This window comes from Lagenorhynchus albirostris, chromosome 15 (genome assembly GCF_949774975.1).
Source record: "Lagenorhynchus albirostris chromosome 15, mLagAlb1.1, whole genome shotgun sequence".
NCBI classification, from domain to species: domain Eukaryota; kingdom Metazoa; phylum Chordata; class Mammalia; order Artiodactyla; family Delphinidae; genus Lagenorhynchus; species Lagenorhynchus albirostris.
The window spans coordinates 29,313,870-29,337,402 of NC_083109.1; the positions used below are offsets into that span (position 1 = coordinate 29,313,870).

The following is a 23,533-nucleotide window of genomic DNA, read 5'->3' on the forward strand; positions in this document are numbered from 1 at the left end:
CCTGTTTGTTTTTCTTTTGGTTCTGGTTTTTCACTTAATTTGAGTTGGTCAATTTCTTTGTCTTTTTCTCCACCACCGCCTTTGTGGTGAGAGCTCCTTGTAAGAGAGGATGAAGTTTTCCAGTGGGGCCTCATGGTTTAAGGTTCCTACTTCTCTCTGACACTCCCCTCTGTCCCTGTCAGCAGGTTTGATGAGCAGGAAGCCGATGGGAAGGAGGCAGTGCCCTTGTAGCCTGTGTGGGTGCAGGAAGTGTGGCGATGAGGCTCTTCCCATGAGATTGTTGTCTGCACATGGGAAAGAGGTCTTGAGTGGGGTTGAGGTGTCCAGTCTGAGTCCCCAGGGCCGCATCACCAGGACTCAGAAGGCCTCCCCAGTTTGAAGAGAGGAATTTCTTCAGGCCTGGGCTGCTCATCTCCAAGTCCAGAGGCTTCTCTGTCTCAGGACACAGATTGGGAGCCCCCACACGTTTGGTTGCCTCTGGGCACCTCCTGCCGATGGGAGCAGGTAGGAGGTACTTCTTTCTCATTCTTCCTGAGATGTCATCATCTCATCCGTTGGTTCTTGATCCTCCATCAGTCCTCTGTTTGGGTCTTTTCATCCTAAAACAACAATGACAGGAATTCCTTTCCCTGCCCCGCCCCCCTCTTTCACCTCCGAAGGCTCCTCTCCCTCTGTCTCGGAGGAACTTGCCCTGGAACACTCCCTGCTAGGTTGCTTGGGGTCTGACAGCTGTCTTTGATGCGCTCTTTGCCTTCACCCCACAGCCGCCAGCTTGTCAAGGCTTCTGGACGGTGCCTCTGGGTCCTATTCCTAATCACAGTGCCCACGGCCAGCTCGTAACCATGACACACACTCTTGCCCTCCACGACTTTCCTCCCTGGCTTGAAGGTTAACCCCAGTGTATCACCTCAGCCTGCTAGCCCACTGTCCCACCTCCCACCTCGCCCCCGCCCCCGCAAACCGTCTGCCATGCACCAGGGGCCAAAGAAACATTTCCAAAGAACTCTTCTCTGATTGTGTCCCTCCCCAATTAAAAACTTCAGTGACCCCCACACACACACTTCCTCCCAGATACTCAGCATTCGAGGCCCATCACAGTCTGATCCCAAGCTTCCTCTCAGCCTCTGTATGACTCTTGGCATCCAACAATGTCTCTTGAAACAGTTCCCCTGCTCCCAGCACCCACACACCCACTGAATAAAATCTTACAACCTCTGGAACCCTCCCCCCAGCACCTTCTCTCTCTGTGCCCTCCCATCCGGCCCAGGGGAGCAGTTCTTAGTGCTGTCTAAGGATGCTTCTCACAGGCCAGAGTCAGCTGTGCCCTGCCTGTCCTGGGCTTCCTTGCCCTGCCAGCCTACACCTTCCTTTAGGGCATGGATGGTGGCTCATTCATCCTCGTGTCCACAGCACCAGGCTCGAGCAGTCAATAGGGGGTAATGAGTATCTGCTGCAGGAAGCAGGAGTGCGTGTTAGAAGGTTACTAAGTCCGTTTTTGTTGGGCTCCGCTGTCCACGTTGGTGATCTACCTGACCCCAGGAACCAGGTACTGGAGCAGCTGCTGCTGCCCAGCTTTACAGCGCCAGGGTTTTTCAGAAGGTGGAGAAAGCCCAGAGCCTGCTAAGATCAGTGAGGGAGGGCCTGCCAACAGGAAGGAAAGTTCTGAGCGCAAGAGGGGTAGGGAGAAAAGAGAGGCTGCATACCATACACTGGAGGTAAGAGGGAAGGCTGGCAGGGTCTTCCTGGTGGGGAACTCTGCACAAGGATCCCTGGCCTACCCTGGGCCAACAGGACTTTATCTCTCAGCACAGAAGCAGTTCTACTCTCCTTCTGATGTGACTCCCAGCCTGGGGAGACTCCTGGAGCACCCAGGCTAGCCCTCCCCCTTGAGCTGGTCCCAGAACACTAGCTGGGCCATGAGAGGGAAGCCAGCTGGGGCCGCATTTCCTGTAAGCAGCAGCAGGCTAGCATCCCTGCTAGGAAATGCTTTTGTTTGCTTTAATAATTAATAGCTCTTCCTCAGCCTGGGACCTGGCAGGCAGGCCTGTGGGTGGGTGGCGAGGGGGGTGGGCACAGAGAAGAGGGTGGACAGTCTTTGGGTAGAATTGAGAGCAAGAGGAAACATGGGAAAGCTGGCTAGTGAGATCCTCCCCTCCCCCCTCATCCAGGGACCTGACGGCTGAGATAATTTCCTGGGGCAAGTGAGCAGAGCCCCTGCTGGGGCAGTGGGACAGGGGATATGAAGCAGCCCCAAAGCCTCATCTCTGGCAGGCCCTTCTAGACCCAGGTTCTGGGCAGCTGCCTCTAGGCACCAGGTCCTCCTGCCTGCACTGTCGCATTGTTGGGGTGGGTTCACCCCAGTGAGCCTCTGCTTTTATCTTCCCAGGCTCTGGGCTAGGCCAATAGATCTTGGCTGGAGTCAGGAATGCCAGGCCCAGCTTGATGATTATCAGCAGTCCCAGGGACCCAAAGGATGCCTGCAGGGAGAGCTACGGCCAGTAGGAGGCTTGGAGGAAGAGAGGATGCAGAGGAGAGGAAGGTGGGACTTACGCAACCATGCTAGTATGGGGAAAAGAAGATCTAGATTTAGCAGAGACAGTAGGGAAATCTGAGACAAAGGATGAGATGCAGGAAATACACACTTTTACTCCTTCCACCTCCAGGGTGGAGGGGGGATCAAAAAGGAGCCTCCCCCAACTGCTGATAACAACAGGGCTTCTCCCCATTTCCCCAGCATCCCAGATTCCAAGATGGATCAGGCCCAAGCCAAGGCACTGCTCGGAACCTTGGGCTGCCAAGGCAGGCAAGAGTTAGCATTTAGTAGAGGGCAGAGGGGTGCAGGGGAGACAAAGGCCTGAAGGTGCCTCTGGGGGAAGGCCAAAGCTCCAGTCTCGGCCATTGTCCTCTGTGAGATTTGAGATGTTTGTTTTAAATTGCTAGCACTTATAATAAGTACCTAATCAAGGATGTTAAGACTTATGAATGGCCTTCTGACCCGAGAGCCGAGACTGACTGTGAGGGAGGCGTCGTCTGTCCTAGACAGCTGTGGCGAGGTCCAGCTGCTGCAAGAAGGTTCCTGGGGCAACCTGCTCAGCCTCGAAAAGGAGCATCTCCAGGGACTCCTGGGTGGCCAAGCAATAGCAGCCAGACAACTCTGCAGCCCCCAGATGCCCCCATATGCATCCCCCTGTACTCTGAAGCACAGGTTACCTGAATGACTCAGGCTGTGAAGGTCAGGTTGCCCTTGGTGTCACCTTCAACCTGGATTCCCAGCACAGTACTCAGGAAGCCCACACACACCCATGCTCGGATGTCCTCCAACCAAAAAAATAGCTGTGCACACCGAAGCTTTTCTATCCCAGTCTCCTTTAATTTGGGGGCTATTTCAAAAGATGGGAAGGGGGTGAGTGGGCCCTGGTGGAAATATGAAGATGAGCACTTTCTCCTCCCACATCCGTGCTCTTTACAGGAGCACATGCCCCACCACCTCAGCACACTCCGGAGTTGATAGGAAAGTGTTTTGAACATTTTGTTGAAAACAGTCTTTTTAAGAAAGCAAGGAGATGTGTAAATCATTTGGGAGTCTTACAAAAGTGGTTAATATGGCTGTTTTCATCACTCAGCTGCATTTACCTGGAAAAGGCGTGTATGTGGCACGCTTTGTGCACTAATCACGCTAAGTGAATGAGACGTTTCTGAATTATAGGCTCCAGCAATACACGCACCAAGTGAGGCAGTTCTCGTGCATATTGCCAGGCTGCACGCAAGCCCTTGGGCTGTAGCTTTGCTGGCTTCCATCACACCGCAGGCCTCTGGATGGCTGGGAGTTGCTACCCCACCCATGTCCCTGGGGACCCTTGGGAAAGGGTCCGCTTCCTCTGCCAGCAACTGCCTCCTAAGACTCTTAGACGGCCAGAGCCTGCTCCACCCACCTGCACAACAGGCCAGAAGCACCTGAGAGATGACGCCCCAGAAGCCCTCAGCCAGTGACTGACTGGAGTTGGACGATGAAGACCCCAGCTCCCTTGCTCAGCCCTCTGACTAGCTGAAGCACATGTTCTAGACTTGTTTCCAGAGCTCCCTGGCGGCTGAGCTGCAGCTGCCCACAGTGGTTACTCTTGGATAATGCACCTGTTAGGGACTGCCTTTCCTTCTCTCTCTCACTCCCCATACCCGCCAAGGTTTCCTGGACACCTCCCACATAAAGTGTTCACATATGAATCCTTGTCTCAGGGTCTGCTTCTGGGGAAACCCAGATAAAACACTTGCCTCTTCAGACTTCTGGGGCTCTCCTCCTGCCTCTCTCCCTTCTTCTAGATAAAGGATTCCTATCAATAAACATCCTTGCAGTTTCTCTGCAAGGGCCACCCCACTTTGGAGACCACAGAATCAGAGACCTTGGCCTTCATCCACATCTCTGCCTCTAAGGTACTGTGGGAACACATGTCTTCTCCCAGCGTGCCCCAGCAGGCCTCTCAGACCTCTCCACGGCCCGGGTCTATCTTCTGAGCTGTTTGAGCATATTTCTGTGTCTCTTTCTTTCTGTTCTTTAATCTTGGTTTGCTTTCTCATTACAAGAGCATCAGTTCTTCCCAAGGGGAGAAGAGCAGAAGTCTCCCCCTCCCGCTCCGCACCCTCTCCCTTTGCAGCTTGCAGCTCTGCTCAGGGATGCTGATTGGTCACCCACTGCACTGGCAGGTAGGCCATGGAGGTGCCTGGGGGAACCAGAAGTCCAGACAGACTTGCATCTGGCACTCTAGCTGCTGTTCTAATCCTCATGTCCTTCTCTGTGTTCATAGGAAATATGAGGATTTCTTTATTTTATTTTATTTATTTATTTATTTATTTGCGTATGCGGGCCTCTCACTGTCGTGGCCTCTCTCGTTGCGGAGCACAGGCTCCGGACGTGCTGGCTCAGCGGCCATGGCTTATGGGCCTAGCCGCTCCGCGGCATGTGGGATCTTCCCGGACCAGGGCACGAACCCGTGTCCCCTGCATCGGCAGGTGGACTCTCAACCACTGTGCCACCAGGGAAGCCCTGAGAATTTCTTTAAACCAAAACCTTTTCCATTTCACCTTGGTCTTCTCACTTGTGTCACAGGGGTATGAACAGGGTAAACTGGAGACATTCGCAGACCAGGAGCAGTCCTGGGCATGCCCAGCAGGGGTCTTGCCTATTCTGCCATCCTCTCCTGGTCTGCTTGGGGTCATATTGTTCCGCTGTCATTCATGATAGTGATCCCTGTCCCAGAGCTATAAACTAGCCGCCTCTGTCCCATTGCTTTGCGTGGATGTGTTTGATTGTGCCTCAGACCCACTAAGCAAGGTGGAGAATGGAGGCTGATGCTGGGCTGCCTCGAGGGAAGTAGAATGGAGCCTGATCCCACTGTGGAGTAGGTCAGTGCAGCCCCTTGATGCCCTGCAGCTGGCAGCACTGGCTACTGGTCCACAGACCCCAGGCAGGGATACCTGCTCCCTTTCCCCTCCCCTGGTCCCCCCAACCACTCTCCCTAGGAATCCCCTCCTGCTGAGAGGGCAGGCCCTGTGAAGGGAGCTTGGCTTGGGGCTTAGGGCAGACTTCCCAGGTCTGGTCCTTAGGAGCCTGGTAGGAACCCCAGGCAGCCAGGACCCAGGACTGACTGGTATTTGCCAAGAGGGATGGATGGGAGAGGAAGCTCAGCATTATTGATTGACTCTTGGCCTGGGAAGTACAGGAGTGTCTGTGTAGATAGGGTATGTTGAGGGGTCCAGGGGATTGTGTGCTCGCTTAGCCTCCACCCCTCCTCTGTTAAGGCCTCTTTCTTTCTCTATAGCTCTTTCCTCACTGTCTGAGCGCCTTCCAGGCACCTTTCCTGGGCTAGATGACAGAGTAAAGGGCAGAGTGATCTGGGATGGCCCCACAGCCCATCTCCTTCTGACCTTATCTACCCCCAGGTGGTCCTGTCCCTGGGGAGCCTCACTGCCCCTAAGCTGGTCCTGGGGGCTGGAGGGAGGAGTCAGGGTTGCTGCCTCATTAGCATATTCATCAACAGTAATCAGGGACCTGCTGTGATCAAAGCTGTCTTCAGGCTTCCCTGCCTCTTGGCAAGTGGGAAGCGGGAGGGTCAAGGCCTGGACTTTGGACTGTAAGCCTGAGGCTGAGGAGAAGAGAGGGACACCGAGGAAGGAGGGAGGAGGATGATCCTGGAGCAAGGAACGTGTAGAAATAACCTTTGGTGGGCAAGAGAAGGTGTTGGTGGCCCCCTCCTCATCTTGATCAGGAACAAGCAAGACCCGTCACTTCTGCCTCCAAAATTAGCATTTTACATGGACGACTGAGGCTCCCAAGCAGGCTTTCAAGAGGAGGAGCGGTTTTCATTTTATTGTTTATTTACTGTAATCTGTATGAGTAAAAACACAACACGCTTCTGAAGCCCATGACATTTCAGATATTATGGCTTTGCAAGAAGCCAAGTAAGAGTAAGTTGATTTAAAATTATACGAAGAAAAATATTAAGTAGTGATGAGTATGGCAGATGCTGTCACAGTGGCATGTCCATGATGGGACTCTGGTCTAAATGGCTCTCAAGACAGTTCCACCATTCTCATCCTCACCTCTGCATCCCTGAAGCAGCCTCTCACTTTTCTACCACACTGTGCCCTCCTTGCTTACAGCATCTTCTAAGCCCTGCCTGACCAGAGCCTTCTGGTGGCCTTTAGTCATACTTCCCATACCACATCCCTGCACCAAAATGCTCTGTAGTCAAGTAAGCATGACGTGTTAGTTACCTGTTGCCACATAAAAAAAAAATCACCCCCAAACTCAGCAACGTAAAACAACATTCATTATCTCACACAGTTTCTTACAGTTAGAAATCAGGGAGCAGTGTAGCTGGGTAGTTCTGGCTCAGGGTTTCTTATGAGGCTTCAGTGATCTGAAGGCTTGACTGGGGCTGGTAGGCTTCACACAGCTGATCAGTTCGTGCCGGCTGTTGGCAGGAGGGTTCAGTTCTTCTCCACGTGGACCTTCCATAGGGCTGCTTGAGTATCGTCACAACACAGCAGCCAGCTTCCCCCTGAGTGACTAATCCAAGAGAGTGAACAAGGCAGAAGCCACGTGTCTTGTATGACCTAACCTTAGAAATTGTATGCTATCGCTTGTGCCATATTCTGTTGGCCACACAGACCAATCCTGATACAGTATGGGAGGAGACTATATAAGGACCTGACTACCAGGAGGCAGGGATCATGGGGAACCATCCTGGAGACTCGCTACCACATGGGGAGCACTGGCCTGAGCGGGTCAAGGAGGGTCCATTCCTGGAGGGTGTCCCAGGGCCCCCCACATACACTTGTGTATGCACTTCCCAGCAGTTGTGGGTATAGCACTCTTTCATAGAATGAGGATCTGGAGCCATGAGAGGGCTAAAGAACACACTTTGGAAGACCTTGGCCCAGAGAAGAAAGTCTAAACTCCATGGCCTGGTTTTTGTTTGCATGGATAGTCTGGCACTTCCAATAAAACCCTTTCTCTCCTCACTTCAGTCTTTGAAGTGGTCCAGTGATACTAACCCTCATACCTACAGCCATTTCTTATGCTGTTAGTTCTGTCCTTTTGCCTCCTGCCCCTGTTGAGCTCCTATTCATTCCTCAAAGACCAGGGGGAAGGCCACCATCACCGTGAAGTCTTCCCTTCATCACACACAGAAAGAATTAATCGTTTTTCCTTTGCTTTTACCGTTTTTTATATAGTGACATCTCTTAGGGGGCACCCACCACTCTGTCTTGTGTTGCAGCTCTCTGTATCTGTCTTCCCTCCCCTTCCAGGTGTTTCACTCTGGCCCCACGTGGTGCCATGTGGCCAGCACTTGGTACATCATTGGGGTTCAGGAAATATTTGGTGAACAGGGCCTTGGTTCTTCTCCTCCTCCTGCTCTCACCCTGGCTTTGCTTCTGGGACTGGTTTCTGATGAGCCAGGAGAAAGCAAGGCCAGACCAGAAGATCCTTCTGCCCAAGGGAGCCAGTGGTGTCTTCCTCCAAGCATGGAGGCAGGTCCCCCTATACCTAGGGAGGACATTCCCACCTTCAGCCATAGCCCAGGGTCCAGGCTGGCCAGACTAGTGGCCCTGAGCCAGTTCAGTGTCTCTTGAGTGTCTGATGGACTTCATCATCTCCCAGGCAATACCGTAGGCTCATGCACATAGCCAGGAGCTGGGGTACAGTGGGATATTCATTCCAAAACCTCCCAGCTTCCCCTTGAGGCCCTAAAGGGCAGTCACAGGAGCCTGAGGTCAGTAAGATGGGTTGCTTGTTCATTTGGTTTTAGAGATCAGCCTTCCAAAATGTGAGGCCCAGGGAAAAGTCTGGGAAGGAGTCTGCCCGGGATGCCTCTGTTGTCACCTGTGCTTGTGCTGCTTATTCCCATGGGAGCAGGCTGGGGTGACCTCAGGGCTGGGAGGCCTCTTCTAGAACTGAGATGGCCCTGGCAAGGGTGGAATGGGCCCATCCAATTTCTTGCCCAAACTCTTGACACATCAGAGCCAAGTCTTGGCCAGCCCACCTACCTGGTCAGAGGTGAGGGGGTCTTCCTCTCTGGAGGGCACTTCCAGTGGTTTCCCAGCAACTTTCCTCCCCACAGTGGCGTGGGCCTGGCACGAGCACATTTTGAGAAGCAGCCCCCCTCCAACCTCAGGAAATCCAACTTCTTCCACTTCGTGCTGGCCATGTATGACCGGCAGGGGCAGCCGGTGGAGGTGGAGCGTACAGCTTTCATCGACTTTGTGGAGAAGGACCGAGTGAGAGGCTCATGGGCTCGCTGGGAAGGAACAGGGTGGGGGGCTGGGGAGGGTTTCAGGGAACCCCCTCCCCCTGGAGCAGATGATGGATAGGTGGTGGAGAAGTGGAGAAGGGGGTGGTGAATGGATGGGAGGGAGGGGGGTAGGGAGGAAGTTTGGGTGGGAAGGGAGTGGGGGGGAGGGCGGTGGCTGGAGGATCCCCGGGAGCACCATGCATCCTCCGTATCTTGTCCCTGCAGGAGCCCGGGGCTGAAAAGACAAACAACGGGATCCATTATCGCCTCCGGCTGGTATATAACAACGGTGAGTGAGGCCCACTGCCCACTGGGTACCGCAGCACCATGTGACACTTGGTGCCCCACTGTCAGGGTGGAGGGGGCCTGGCTTCAGCGGGGAAAGGTGTGGAGTGTGTTCAGTCATCAGAAGCCACAGGGGCTCCCCAAATAGCAAGCCCTCTCTGCCTTTCCACCCTTAGGACTTCGGACAGAACAGGACCTCTATGTGCGTCTCATCGACTCCGTGTCCAAGCAGGTGAGCCAGCCCAGGGGATGCTCAGGCCTGTCCAGCCCCTTCTCTGACCCCCATCTCCCTGTGGTCTGAGCAAGCATCCTTGTCCCTGCCCCCACTTCCCCTATGCCCTTCATCCTCACCAGTCTAGCTGTCCACAGTTCTCACCCCTGTCCACAGGAGGAGGATGTGTAGCTTTTGCCCTCTAGACAAGAAAAAGACAATATTTGTTCAACGACTTTGTCTTAGGTCCTGTAACCTAGAAGTTCAGCCTAGATGGGGATTCAGGTACATATGGTTTATAGGGGAGGAGGGAAGAAGCTCTTAGAAGGGGAGGGAGGAGAAGCAGGACAGGGCAGGGGATGCTCAGCAAGGATGTGGTCTCAGCTGGAGTCTAGCCTCAGCCTGATCCACGAGGAGCCCTGGAGAAGGAATGGCACCAGAGTTGTTCCCCCTTGAGGCAAGGAGGCCAGGATTCTGTCCCCTGTATTGGTCAGTTACTGGCTGGGACCACTCCCAAGGGGAGAGTGTAACCTTCCAGACATTTCCAGGGGAAGCAAGCTCCTGTCTGCTGAGAGCAGTTCTCAAGAGAAAGCCCTTAGCAGCTAATGCTACCCACAGCTGGGGGATGGGTGCAATGGTCCAGGAGAGGGGACTGAGTGGGGCCCCAGAGCTTCCACTGCAGGCCCTCAGTACCTTGCTGACTTGAAAAGACAAGAGAAGGAGGCTCAGGGACCAGCATGAGGAGCTCGGGGCAACTGAAACCTGAGTCAGCCCTGACGGACTGTGCAGCCACAGGGCCCCAAGCCTCAGGCTTTTCAGAGAGGTTGTGTGCGCTGGTAAAGGAGCAGGGCTGAGTCTCAGATGTGAAAATCAGTGGCCTGCAACTTGAGGTGGAGACTTGGGCTTTCCCACACAGACAGTCTTCCAGCAGCCCCCACCCAATCCCAGGGGAGAGGAAGAAGTGGTGTGTTTCTAGGAAGCCTGTGGTCGCCATGGTGTGGGAGGCGGACCAGGCAGTGGCAAAGTGGGATTGCATGGTCAACAAGTGTGGAAGGGGTTGGAGAACGTCCGGAGAGAGAGGGACCCACAAATAAGGGATGGCTGCGTGGCACAGAGGTTATAAGGTGGAAGCCAAATGTGTGGTTTGGGCAGCTCACTCCTTGCTTCAGGGCGGAGGAGAGGCTGGGGGACTGGCTGGGGGTGGGGGGGTGGGGGGGTGGCTGATCCAGCAGTCCAAGAGGGAGCCAATGGCCTGGCCTGCGGAGGTGATAGGGGTGGGGAGAGGGGCCAAGGAGCCAGCGGGACAGCCTGGAGGGACAATGCTTGTGAGAACCGTGGAGGGTCTGCCCTCCCGGCAGCCTGACCTTGGTCATGGTGATCTGGGGACCTCCCTGCCCCTGAGCAGAGCTGGCTCCGGAAAGAGCTGCCTGTGGACAGACAGAACCTGTAGACCTCATGCCACTCTTGCCCATTCTGATAGTGGTACTGGTTTGGGAAGCCAGGTTCCCAGCTCCCTCTTTGCATTCCTGGGCTCCCAGAGAGAGTTGGAGGGCGTACTCTTCCCCGGGAGCAGGGCCCAGCTGCCCTTCCACCTGGCCTTGAGAGGAGCCTCCTTCCCCTCCAGACTGCGCACTTCCCCTTCCCCAGGCCATCATCTACGAGGGGCAGGACAAGAACCCCGAAATGTGCCGCGTGCTACTCACCCACGAGATCATGTGCAGGTGAGAAGGGCTAGGTCACCTGCCCCTGGCCTCTTGCCCCGACCCCTACCACTGCCACCAACCCCCTCCCCACTGATCCCCAGGGAAGCCTGGGGTTGGGGGGTGATGAGGGAAGAGTGAGGCCCCTGGGCACAGTGCTGGCTGAGGAGAGGGTCCTTGAGGACCCATTAGCCGGGCCTGTTTATGTGGCTTCTCCGAGTGTTTTTGTAAGAGAGGCCTCCTGCTGCTACCGGGAAGCTTAACTAATAAAGCTCTGGGGAGGGCTCCCTGGGAGATGGGGGCAGGGCCTGGGCCTCCTGGGTTAGCTCAGAAGCTGGAGGAGGAAACTTTGCTGCCTCCTATGTGAACTTAAGGGCACCCCCTGGGCAGGCAGGATGGGGAAGAGGGAACACAGTGCTAGACTCCCCTTCCCCATTACCCCAGAGCTTGGCATTTCTAGGCAAGGGCTCACCAGGAGATGTCAGTCAGGAAGGGTCCTCCGAGGCAGCTCTTCATACATGGAAAAGAAAGTAGTGTTCAAAAATCTGGTTGGGACAGTGGCTACCCTTGGGAAGGGCAGTGACCAGGAGGAGGCATGAGGGGGCTTCTGGGGCGCTAGTCACATGGTATTTCTTGATATGGGTGCTGGTTACATGGGTGGGCTCACTTGGTGATAATTCATGAGGTTCATGCTTACAATTGGAACTCTTTTCTACTTGTATAAAAAGTGTACAGAGAGAGTAGGTGGTCAGCAGCCTGCCCTTTCCTGGATCCTCCAGGAGCAGCATGCCTTTGGGACAAGGGTTTCTTGGCCATCCTTAACCCCAGGGATAAGGGCTCTCCAGGTCCCTGTGTAGGACTCTCACTGCCTGTCTCCCCCAGGCCCCTGACAGTGAGCCCCTCTGGCCCAGGGATTCCATACTCAGAGACAGGACATCAGCATCCTCACCCCGGAGCCACACACACACACACACACACACACACACACACACACACACACACACCACGTGCTGTAATCTCCCTCTCCTTCACCCCCTTCCTCCTTCCCTCCCTTCTCATCTTTCCTTCAGCCGGTGCTGTGACCGGAAGAGCTGTGGCAACCGGAATGAGACACCCTCAGACCCCGTCATCATTGACAGGTACAGACCAGGGGAAGAGGGGCCTGGCAGCTGCAAGGCCAGGGTAGGCTGGGATCAGCCACAGAGCGTGGGGGCATCCACCACCCTGTTGGTGACTCTGAGCAGAGAGAAAGGGTCCCCTGACTGAAGCCCCTGGTGGCAGACCTTCTGGGGCTGGGCATAAGAGTTGTGTGTCCTGAGGGAAGGAGCTGGAGAGGGCAGGGGTGGAGGGTGGTAGAGGCTGCTGGGCTAGAGGGGCTGGGAGGGCCTGGCAGGGAAGCGGGCTCTAGTCCTGGTGCCTGGTGCCTCTGTGCTGTTTGACTTGACTTCTCTGATCATGTTTCCTTTGTTTAAAAAATAGGGAAATACTTAGCAAGCTTCAATCATAGGATTGTCAAGGTGATGCATGTGAAAATGCATTCTCCCACCATGATTTTTTAAAATTATTTTATTTCTTTTTGAATAGGAAATGCATATATAAGGTACAAAATTCGAAAAGTATAAAAGAGTAAATAACGAAAAGTATGTCTGCCCCACCCCTATGTATAGCATACTGTACACAGTCTTTCGTACTTACCTTTTTATTTGTAACAATATATCTTAGAACTCATTCCATATTGGAACATAAACCCTGCCTTGTTCTCCTTTTAGTAAACCATTAAACCATTCACAATGTACTAAAATTCAAGTTTAGGAGGGTTGACAGCAAAGTCTCCTACCGCTGCTGCTGACTCATCCGTTGCCCTCCAAATAAGCAAGCATTGTCACCAGTTTCATAGGTATCCTTCCTGAGATAGTCTGTGCAAGAAAATGCAGACACAAGCAGTCTCCTTATTCTTTTTTCTACTGCAAAATATTCCATTGTATGGATGAACTATAATTTCTTTAGTCTCTATTGCTGGACATTTTGGCTGTTTTCATTCTTTTTCAGGGATAAAATATGCTGTCGTGAATTACTTTGTCCATGTGTCACTTAGCACATGTGTGAATTTATATAAAGGAAATTACTAGAAGCAGAATTTCTGGGTCAAAGTAGATGTGCATTTGTACTTTTGATAGTTACTGCCAATTTGTCCTCTGTAGAGATTATACCAATTTATATTCGTACCAGCTATTTTGAGAATGCCTGTTGCCGTATTCTGGCCGATTAGTATGTTGTTTATTCATTCAACAAATAATTTTTTAACATCTATTGTTAAATGGTAACATCTACTGTTAATATGGACCCTGTGCCAGGGTCTCTTCTATATGCTGTGGATTAAGCAGTGACCAATGCAGACAAAAAGTCTTGTGTCGATGGGCTTACAATCTAGTAGGAGAGATAGACATAAACTAACTGAATAAAATGTACAGCATGTTAGATGGTAATAACAGCTAAGGAGAAAAAGAAAGCCATCAGGAAAGATCAGAGAGTGCCCAGGAAGGGGCTACTGCAATTTTAGAGTATTTAAGGAAGACCTCACTGAAACTATGACATTTGAGCCAAGACCTGAAGGAAATAAAGGAGCGAGCCAAGTATGAATCTGGGAGAAAAATGTTCTTGGCAAGAGTGTACTTGTTGTGTTTTAGGAACAGCAAGAAGGCCCAGGTGACTGGAATGAGGGGGACAGTAGGAGATGAAGATGTCAGAGATACAATGGGTGGGGCAGGAGGAAGGCCAGACCACGCAGGGCCTTGTAGGTTGCATGTAGGCCATTCTTGTAAACCATTGTAAGGACTTTGACTTTTATTCTGGATGACATGGAAGCCAGTGGGGGTGTTTGAGAAGAATGATATGACCTGATTTATGTTTTGACAAGTTTTTAACTCTAGCTCCTGTGTTGAAGATGACCTGCAGGAAGCAAGGGTGGAGACAGGGAGATGAGTTAGGAAACCATGACAATAATCCAGGAGAGATGATGGAGGCTGCAACAGAAGGGATGTTATAGAGAAGTTTGTAAGAAGTGGTTGGCTTCTGGATACACTTCATAGGCAGAACTGACAGGATTTGTTGTGGAAGGAGAGACATATGACATTTAAGGTTCTTGCTAAACCTCCAGGTGGAGGTGTTGAAAAAGAGCTGAACACATGAGTGTGGCTCTCGAGGGGAAGGTCCAGGCTACAGATGTAGATTTGAATGAATGAAATCATTGAGGGAACGAGTGTTGTAAGAAAACATGAGAGGTCCGAGAACTGCATTCTGAGGTGTCCAATGTTGAGAGATCATGGAGATGTGTAACCAGCAAAGGAAAATGAGAAGCAGCTGCCAGTAAAGTAGAAGGAAAATCAGGGGAGTGGAGTCCCAGAAGCCTAGATAGAAAAATTATCCCAAAAGGAGGCAATAGTCAACTGCATCAAATGCTGCTCATGGATATGATAAAAAGACTAAGGGTTAATCATTAGATTTAGCAATGTGGGGGACATTGGTGACCTCAACAGGAGCCATTTCAGTGGCAAAAGGGGCAGAATTCTGATAGGAGTATGTCTAAGAGAGAATGGGAGAAGAGAGATTAGAGACAGTGACTAAAGGAACTCTGGACTTTCACCCTAAAGGGATCAAAGAAACAGGATGGAACAGGGTGGTGATAGGAGCACAGTGTAAGGCCAAGAAAAAGATATAGCTTGTTCAGATGCTGATGACAAAAACCCAGTAGGAAATGGAAAATTATGATGCAAGTGTTAGAAGGGAGAATGGCTGAAGCAATGTCCTCTAATCAGCGAAGGGCAGGGTTTCTCATGCACACGTGGAGGACTGGCTTTAGCTGAGAGCACAGACGTTATCCATGGAGGCAGCAGGGAAGATAGAGAACCTGGACATGGGTAAATGGGAATATCCAACATAGGAGCTTACAGATGTTCTTTTCTGATTGCTTTGTTTTCTCAGTGAAATAGGAAGCAAGGTCAACAGTTGAGGATGAGGATGGAGAGGGAGACACTAGGGCATGAAACAGTTGTCCAAGAGAGTGAATGGACGATGGAAATGTTCTGTGATTGCCGAGTGGCACTAAGGGCCCACCTAAGATCTGTGGTCATAAATTTATTTATTTTTAAAATTTATGTTTTTGGGGCCACGCCACGTGGCTCGCGGGATCTTAGTTCCCCAACCAGAGATTGAACCTGGGGCCATGGCAGTGAAAGCACCGAGTCCTAACCACTGGACCATCAGGGAATTACCTGTGGTCATAAATTAAAAGTGAGCAATTTCCCCAGTCCTGCTGAGCTGTACAAGTGCAGGTGCAGAACAGCTGAGTGGTTGCATATAGCCAGAGTTAGGGGTTTGCTATGTGAATACGATGAAACATGAGAGGGCAAGAGAGTGAAAAGTGTAAGCAAGGGGTGTTTACAAAAATGGAACAAGGAATTTAAGCTCAGAAAGGAGAGGACTATGGGAGAGTGAAGAGAAGGCAGGATGAATGGAACATAGGTTTTGATGGGGCCAAGAATTACTAGAGTTGAGGTACTAGAAGGGGTTGGAGCTGGTGGTTAGGGAGTGGGTTGTCTGTAGGTAGGATTATTCGGAAATTCCGTTTATTGGTAATGTGTGGCCAAGGGAGGGTAGAGAGAAGGTCATTGGAGGAGAGATACTCAAGGAATGGAGAGAAGAATGTGTGGAAGAATTATCTATTTACATTGATACTGAAATCACCAGGAATTATAATTGATTTTAATGATTCTTTTTAGATCCTAGATACTGATCCTTTGTCAGGGAAGTGTATATCAAGTAACTCAGTGTAGTTGCATTTATCAATATTTTCCTCATGGATTTCATTCTGCATTTTGTTTAAGAAACCTTTCTCTATGCTGAGTCATAAAGATATTCTCCTATATTTTCTTCTAAAGATTTCACAGTTTTTCCTTGTACATTTAGGTTAGTAATCCATGTGGAGCTAATTTGGGGGCATGGTGTGAATTAAGGTATCAATGTAATTATTTTTGTTTATGAATCACTAATTATTCTAGTATCATTTATTAAATAACTCATCCTTTCTTACTGAGCTTCAGTGCCACCTATGTCCTAAATCAAGTTTCCTTCTATTTGTGTGTCCGATTCTAGACTCTTGTGTTTTATTCTCTTGATGTATTTGATAATCTCTGTGCTAACATGGCATTGTTTGAATCACTATATCTATATAAAAATAATACAGACAAGCGTGTAGGATAAGGTTCCCATCTTCTCTTGTTCTTCAGGGAAGAACTGACTATTTTGGCCTTTTGTGCTTCCATATAAATTTTAGAATCCATGTAGAAAGTTCCACACCAACACACACACACACACACACACACACATATATCTCTGGGGGTTTTGTACAGTTAACTTATACATCAATTTGGAGGAGAATTCACATCTTTATGCTACTGAGTCTTCCTATCCATGAATATGGTTTATCTCTCCATTTATATAGATCTTCTTTAAAGCCTTTCAATAAAGGTTTATAATTTTCTCAGTAAAGTCTACATACACTTATTGCTTTCATTCATTCACTCATTCAGTAAATATTTATTGAGCATCTACTATGTACCAGGCACTGTTCTAGGTTCTAGGAATACCACAGTAAACAAAGCAGAAAAAAATATCCATATTCATGGACAGAGAAGACATTGGGGAGATGGGCAATAAACAGTAATTATAAGTATGTTAGAAGGTGTTAGGTGGGAAAAAATAGAGAAAAATAAAACTGATCTGGAATTTGGGGGTGGGGGAGGTGTGGTTTTAAATGGAGTGGTCACAGTAGGCCAAATTAAGAAGATGGAGTTTGAGGAAGGACTTGAAGAGGTGAGGGAATGAACCATTCAGTTGTATGGGTAGCTTATTTCTAGGTACAATTTATATTTTGTTGTTATTGTAAATTATATCTTTTGCTATGTTTTCTAAGTCTTTGTTGATAGTATAAAGAAATACGATTGATATTTGCATGTAGATATTTGTCTTTAGATTTCTTTTGTTTTGTTTTTTCTATAGAGACAGACATGTAAAAAATGACTTGTTTTTCCTATCCAATTCTTTTGCATTTTATTTATTTTTCTTACATTACTGCACTGACTAGAACCTCAAGTACAACCTTGAAAAAATAAGGAGTGATAATGGGCAGTCTTGGCTTGTTTTTTATTTTAAAGAAAATGCTTCCGGTGTTTCACCATTTAAAATGTTGCTAATTGTAGCTATTTGGTAGCTATACTTGATCAAGTTAAAAATGGTTGGTATGAGAGTTTTTTAATTTTTGTTTTTTGGGTTTTTTTCATGAACAGATGTTGAATTTCATGTGTTGTTTTTCTCTACATGTATTGAATTGATCATATGGCTTTTCTTCTTTAAACTGTTAATGTACTGAATTTCATTAATGGATTTTCTGATACTGAACTACTCCTGGTATAAACCTAGCTTGATGATGATTTACTATCTTCTTTAAATTCTACAGGATTTGCTTTGTTAATAGTATTTAGGATTTTTGCATTTATGTTCAACACGATTGGCTTGTAATTTTCTTTTCTTACAATGTCCTAGTATGATTTTGACAGTCTGTGGTATAAGACCCTTAAATAATTAGACGGGGCATGTTCTTTCTTTTACTATTTGCTGAATGAATTTGTATTAGTTTGTAATGATTTGTTCCTTGAAAATTTGTTACAATTTGGTTTTAGTTTGTGGGGTTGAGGAGGAGAGGATTTTTAAGTCATTTATTCATATTTTAACGGTCATAGGACTATTTAGGCCTTTTATTTCTTTTTTACTCTATTTTCATGAGTTACATTTTTAAAGGAATTTGTAAAATGTGCCTAAGTTTTCAAATTTGTTTCCATAAAGTCGTTCATAATGTTCTCTTATCTTTTTGATCTCTGCTGTATCTTTTTAAAAAATATTTATTTATTTGGCTGCATCGGGTCTTAGTTGCAGCACGTGTGCTCTTCATTGTGGCTTGCTGGCTTCTCTCTAGTTATGCTGTGCAGGCTCACTAGTTGCGTTGTGCGGGCTTTCTAGTTGTGTTGCGTGGGCTCCAGAACATGTGGGCTCAGTAGTTGTGGCATGTGGGCTCTCTAGTTGTGGTGTGCGGGCTCCAGAGCACGTGGACTCAGTAGTTGCAGTGCGTGGGCTTAGTTGCCCTGAGGCAGATGGGATCCTAGTTCCCCAACCAGGGTTCGAACCTGCGTCCCCTGCATTGGAAGGTGGATTCTTAACCCCTAGATCACCAGGGAAGTCCCTCTGCTGTATCTTTAGCTGTGAACCTTTTCCATTTCTGATATTAATTGTTTGTATCATATCTTTCTCCTTGGTGAGTTTTGCTAGCAATTTTTACTTTTATTTGTGTCTTCTAAAAACTGACAGCTTTATCAATCTTTTTCTAATGTTTGTTTCACATTACATTAATTTTACATTTATCTTTATCATCTCCCTTCTTAGTTCTTTGGGTTTATTTTGTTGTTCTTTTTTAATTTCTTAAGTTGGATGTTTAGCTCATTAATTGTTGACCTTCTTTACTAATATAGTCATTTAAGGCTATGACATTTCCTTAAAATACTATGTTTCCTCTATGTCACATTATTTTTTATTTATTTTTTTGGCTGCGTTGAGTCTTAGTTGCAGCACGCAGGATCTTCGTTGAGGCATGCAGAATCTTTTTGTTGAAGCATGTGGGCTCTTCGTTGCAGCGCACGGGCTTCTCTCTAGTTGTGGCATGCGGGTTTTCTCTCTCTAGTTGTGGCAGGTGGGCTCCAGGGCTCAGGAGCTCTGTAGTTTGTGGCACGTGGGCTCTCTCCTTGAGGTGCACAAACTCAGTAGTTGTGTCGCGGGGGCTTAGTTGCCCCGCGGCATGTGGGATCTTAGTTCCCCGACCAGGGATCAAACCCTCATCCCCTGCATTGGAAAGCAGATTCTTTACCACTGGACCATCAGGCAAGTCCCTATGTCACATTATTATATCTCATATTTTCATTATCAGTTCCAAGGATTGTTAAATTTGTTATGATTTCTCTTTTAATACATGGGCTATTTAGAAGTATGTTTCCTTATTCTTTATTTTTAAATTAACTTTTTGAGGTATAATTGATATTCAATAAAACAGGCATAAGACATACAATTTGAAAAGTTTTGACATATGTATACACTGATGAAACCATCACCACAGTTGAGATAGTGAACATATCCTTCATTCCCAAAAGTTTTCTCATGCCCCCCCCGGAATCTCTCCCTCTCTCCCCTTACCTCCATCCTCAGGCAACAGTTGATCTGCTTTATGTCATCATAGATTTGTTTGCATTTTCTAGAGTTTTATATAAATGGGATGATACAGTATGTGCTTTTTCTTTTGTCTAGCTTCTTTTGCTCAGCATAATTTTTTTGTGTTATCCACTTTGTTACATGTATTAATAGTTCATTTCTTTTTATTGCTGAGTCGTATTCCATTGTATGAATATAGCAAAATATGCCTTCATCTCTTGATAGACATTTGGGTTCTTTCCGGTTTTTGTCTATTATAAATAAAGCTTCATAAACATTTATGTACAAGTCCTTATATGGACAAGTGCTTTCATTTCTCTTGGCTAAAATAAGTAGGAGTAGAATGGTTGTATATGTATATGTGTATGTGTATGGTAAGTATATGTTTAACTTCATAAGTAGTCGCCTATTTTCCAAAGTGGTTGTACCATTTTATGTTTCCCACCAGCAGAGTGTGAGAGTTGTAATTCCTCTACATTCTCATCGGCATGAGAATGATCTCTGTTTTTAATGTTAGCCATTCTAATATATATGTAGTGATATCTCATTATGGTTTTAATTTGCATGTCCCTAATGACTAATGATGTTGAACAACTTTTCATGTGCTTATTTGCCATCTATATTTTTTTGGGGGGGAAGTGTTTGTTCACCCCTCCCTTTTTATAGGGTTGTTTTTTAATTTCTGAGTTGTGGGAGTTCTTTATATACTATGGATAAAAATCAGATAAATATTTTGCAGAAAATTTTTCCCAGTCCGTGGCTTGTCTTTTCATTCTCTTAAGAGTGTTTTTGAAGAGCATGAGTTTTTAATTTTGATAAAGTCCAAATTATAAATTTTTTCTTTTGTGTATTGTGTTTTTGTTGTCATAGCTAAAAAATCTTTACCTAAGCCAAGGTCACAGAAAATTTCCCCCTTCCTCTATAAGTTTTGTAGTTCTAGGTTTTACGTTTAGGAGTAGGAACCATTTTGAGTTAATTTTTGTAGATGATGAGAGGTATAGATTCAAGACGTTTTGTTTTGTTTTGCAATATATATTTGTTTTGCAATATATATATATATATATATGTTCCAGCACCATTTCTTGTAAACTTTGTAAAAAATCAATTGTTTATATATGTGTGGGGTTATTTCTGGCCTCTATTCTGTTCCATTGATTCCTTAGTCTAGCTTTTATGCCAATACCACACTGTTTTGATTACTGTTGCTTTATAACAATTCTTGAAATCAGGTAATATAGGTCTTCCAACTTTGTTTCTTCATTGCAACTCTTTTCTTTGCATTTCCATATGAATTTGGGCATCAACTTGTCAATTTCTACAAAAAATTCCATTGAGATATTGACTGGGACTCTGAATCTCTAGACTAATTTGGGAAAATTGATATCTTAACAATATTGAGCCTTCCAACCCATGAACAAGGCATATCTCTCCATTTATTTAGATCGTCCTCAATCTCTCTCATCAATATTTTGTAGTTTTTAGAATGCAGATCTTTCACATCGCTTGTTCAGATTTATCCTTTAGTATTTCTTTATTTTGATGCTATTGTAAATGCTGTTTTAAATTTCAATTTCCAATGGTTTATTTATGGTATATATAAATATGAATTTTTGTATAACTGATTCTGTAGTCTGCAGCCTTGCTAAACTCACTTATTAGTTCTAGTAACTTTTCAAAGAGTCCAACAGATTATCTTTATAGACAATCATGTCATCTGCAAATAAAGATACTTTTATTTATTCCTTTCCAATCTGGATGACTTTTATTTATCTTTCTTGCCTGATTGTACTGGCTAGACCTTCCAGTACAATGTTGATAGTAGCAGTGGTGAGGATGGACACTTATCTTGTTCCTGATCTTAGGTGGAAATTACTCAGTCTTTCACCATTATGTATGTTTTTAATGTATGTATGTATGTATGTGTGTGTGTGTGTGTGTGTGTGTAGCTATAGGTTTTTCATAGATGCCTTTATCAGGTTGAGAGAATTCTCTACTATTTTTTGTTACTGGAGTTTTTATCAGAAATTGGTATTAGATTTTTGTCAAGGGCTTTTCTGCATCTATTAAGATTATCATTTTTTTTTAGTTTAATATGATGAATTACATCAGTTGGTTTTCCGATGTTAAACCAACCCTGCATTTCCCAGATGAGCTGCACTTGGTCATGGTGTATTATCTTTTTAATATATTGTTGGATTCAATTTAATAAAATTTTGTTTAGAGTTTTTGAATGTTCATGATGAATATTTGTCTTTAATTTTCTTATAACTTTTTTGTCTGGTTTTGGTATCAGGTGTGCTGATATACTGGCCTATAGATTTAGTTGGGAGGTATATCCAGCTCTTCAATTTTTTGGAACAGTTTGTGTATAATTGGTATTACTTCTTCCTTAAGTGCTTGGTAGAATTCACCAGTGAAGCCATCTGAGCCTGGACTTTTCTTTGTGGCAAGTATTTTAACTATAATTTCAATGTCTCTAATAGAATAGGCTATCTACTTTTTCTAGAATGAACTTTGGTAATTTGTATCTTTCAAGGAATTTGTCCATTTCTTATAAGTTGTTGAATTTGTTGGCACAAAATTGTTTATAATATTCCCTATCCAATATCTCTAGAATCTGCAGTGATGTCAGCACTCCCATTTCTGATACTGGCAAATTGTGTCTTCTTTTTTCCTGATCAGTCAGGCTACAGGTTTATCCATTTTATTGACCTTCTAAAAGAACCTTTTGGTTTCATTGATTTTCCCCATTGTTTATCTATTTCCTATTTTGATATTTATTAGTTCCTTTCTTCTGCTTATTTTGGGCTTAATTTCCTCTCCTTTTTCTGGTCTCCTAGAGTTAAAACTGAGGTCATTTATTTAAGACCTTTCCTTCTGTCTAAAACAGACTTTTAGTGCTATGCATTACTCTCTAAGTATTACCTTAGGGTCATACCACAAATCATGATATGTTATGTTTTCATTTCCATTTAATTAAAAGTACTTTCTGATTTCCCTTTTGAGTTTTGTTTTAACCCATGCGTTATTTAGTTTCAAAAAGTTTGGGGATTCTCTTAGGATATTTCCATTACTTGTTTCTAATTTAATTCAATTGTCAAGGAATATATATTTTGTATAAATTGAATCCTTTTGAATCTTTTGAGATGCATTTTATGGCCCAGAATATAGCCTGCCTTGATAAATGTTTTGTGTGCACTTGGGAAGAATGTGTTTTCTGTTGTTGTTGGATGGAGTGTCCTATAAATATCAAATAGGCCACATTAGTTGATAAGTGTTGTTTGAGTCTACTATATCCTGACTGACTTTTTGCCTGTTTTATTTTTCTGTTATTGAGAGAAGGGTATTGGAATGACCAACTATTATTGTGGATTTGTCTATTTTTCCTTGAGGTTCTATCAGTCTTGTTTCATATAATTTGAAAAACTGTTATTAGGTACATAGATATATAGGATTATTTTATGTCCTCTTGTTTAATTGACCCCTTTATTATGAATCCGTAAAATCTACTTTGATACAGTAATATAGCCATTCAAGCTTTCTTTTGACTAGTATTAGCATGATAAATCTTTTCCATTGTTTTATTTTTAATCTATTTGTGTCTTTATATTTAACATGCATTTCTTTTTTTTAAACTTTTTTTATTGCAGTATAACAAATACATACAGTTTGGGAAAAGAAAAATTGCTCATTTGTCATTTTTGTTAAATTAATGATGTAAATACTCTCTTAATGGTTAATTTTAAGCTACCAACAGTTTGACACTTGACTCACAAATTCCCGTTTAGCAATTGGCCCTCATGAACTAGGGTGAACCAGCTTTATTTAGCACACCACTACAACATGTATATAGAAAAATGTACAAATCATTAGTTTATAGATCATTGTATATCAGCAAAGTGAACACACCTACCACCCTGGTCAGTAAATATAATTATACCTTTCTTCCTTAAAGGTGACCACTGTCCTAACTTCTAACACCATAGCTAACTTACTTTTGAGATTTATTTTATTTTATTTAAGGGTGATTTATTTTACTTAAGGGTGGCAGTGGGAATAGTCATAGATTTCTAATACAAACCAAATACAAAAATCAAACAACCATAAGAATAATGAAAATCTAAATATGAAAAGCTAATCTAGGAGAAAAATAAGGAGACTATCTTTTTTTTTGGCCAATGGTAATGGATATGTACGGATATTGACAACAACATTGGAATAGCAGAGGAATTGAAAAT

At 45.8% G+C, this 23,533-nt stretch overlaps 1 protein-coding gene across 2 annotated transcripts in view; it reads left to right on the forward strand.

The window, feature by feature from the left end:
- The window catches only part of EBF4 (EBF family member 4), a 55,141-nt gene that overhangs the window by 2,262 nt on the left and 29,346 nt on the right, over positions 1 to 23,533 (forward strand). Inside the window, exons 3-7 of one of the 2 annotated variants that reach the window (XM_060123850.1) lie at positions 8,619 to 8,775; positions 9,015 to 9,078; positions 9,251 to 9,306; positions 10,933 to 11,006; positions 12,056 to 12,124. In XM_060123850.1, the coding sequence (XP_059979833.1) occupies positions 8,619 to 8,775; positions 9,015 to 9,078; positions 9,251 to 9,306; positions 10,933 to 11,006; positions 12,056 to 12,124 (420 nt within the window). The remainder of the gene's footprint in view (positions 1 to 8,618; positions 8,776 to 9,014; positions 9,079 to 9,250; positions 9,307 to 10,932; positions 11,007 to 12,055; positions 12,125 to 23,533) is intronic. The other variant, XM_060123851.1, reaches the window with a different exon arrangement.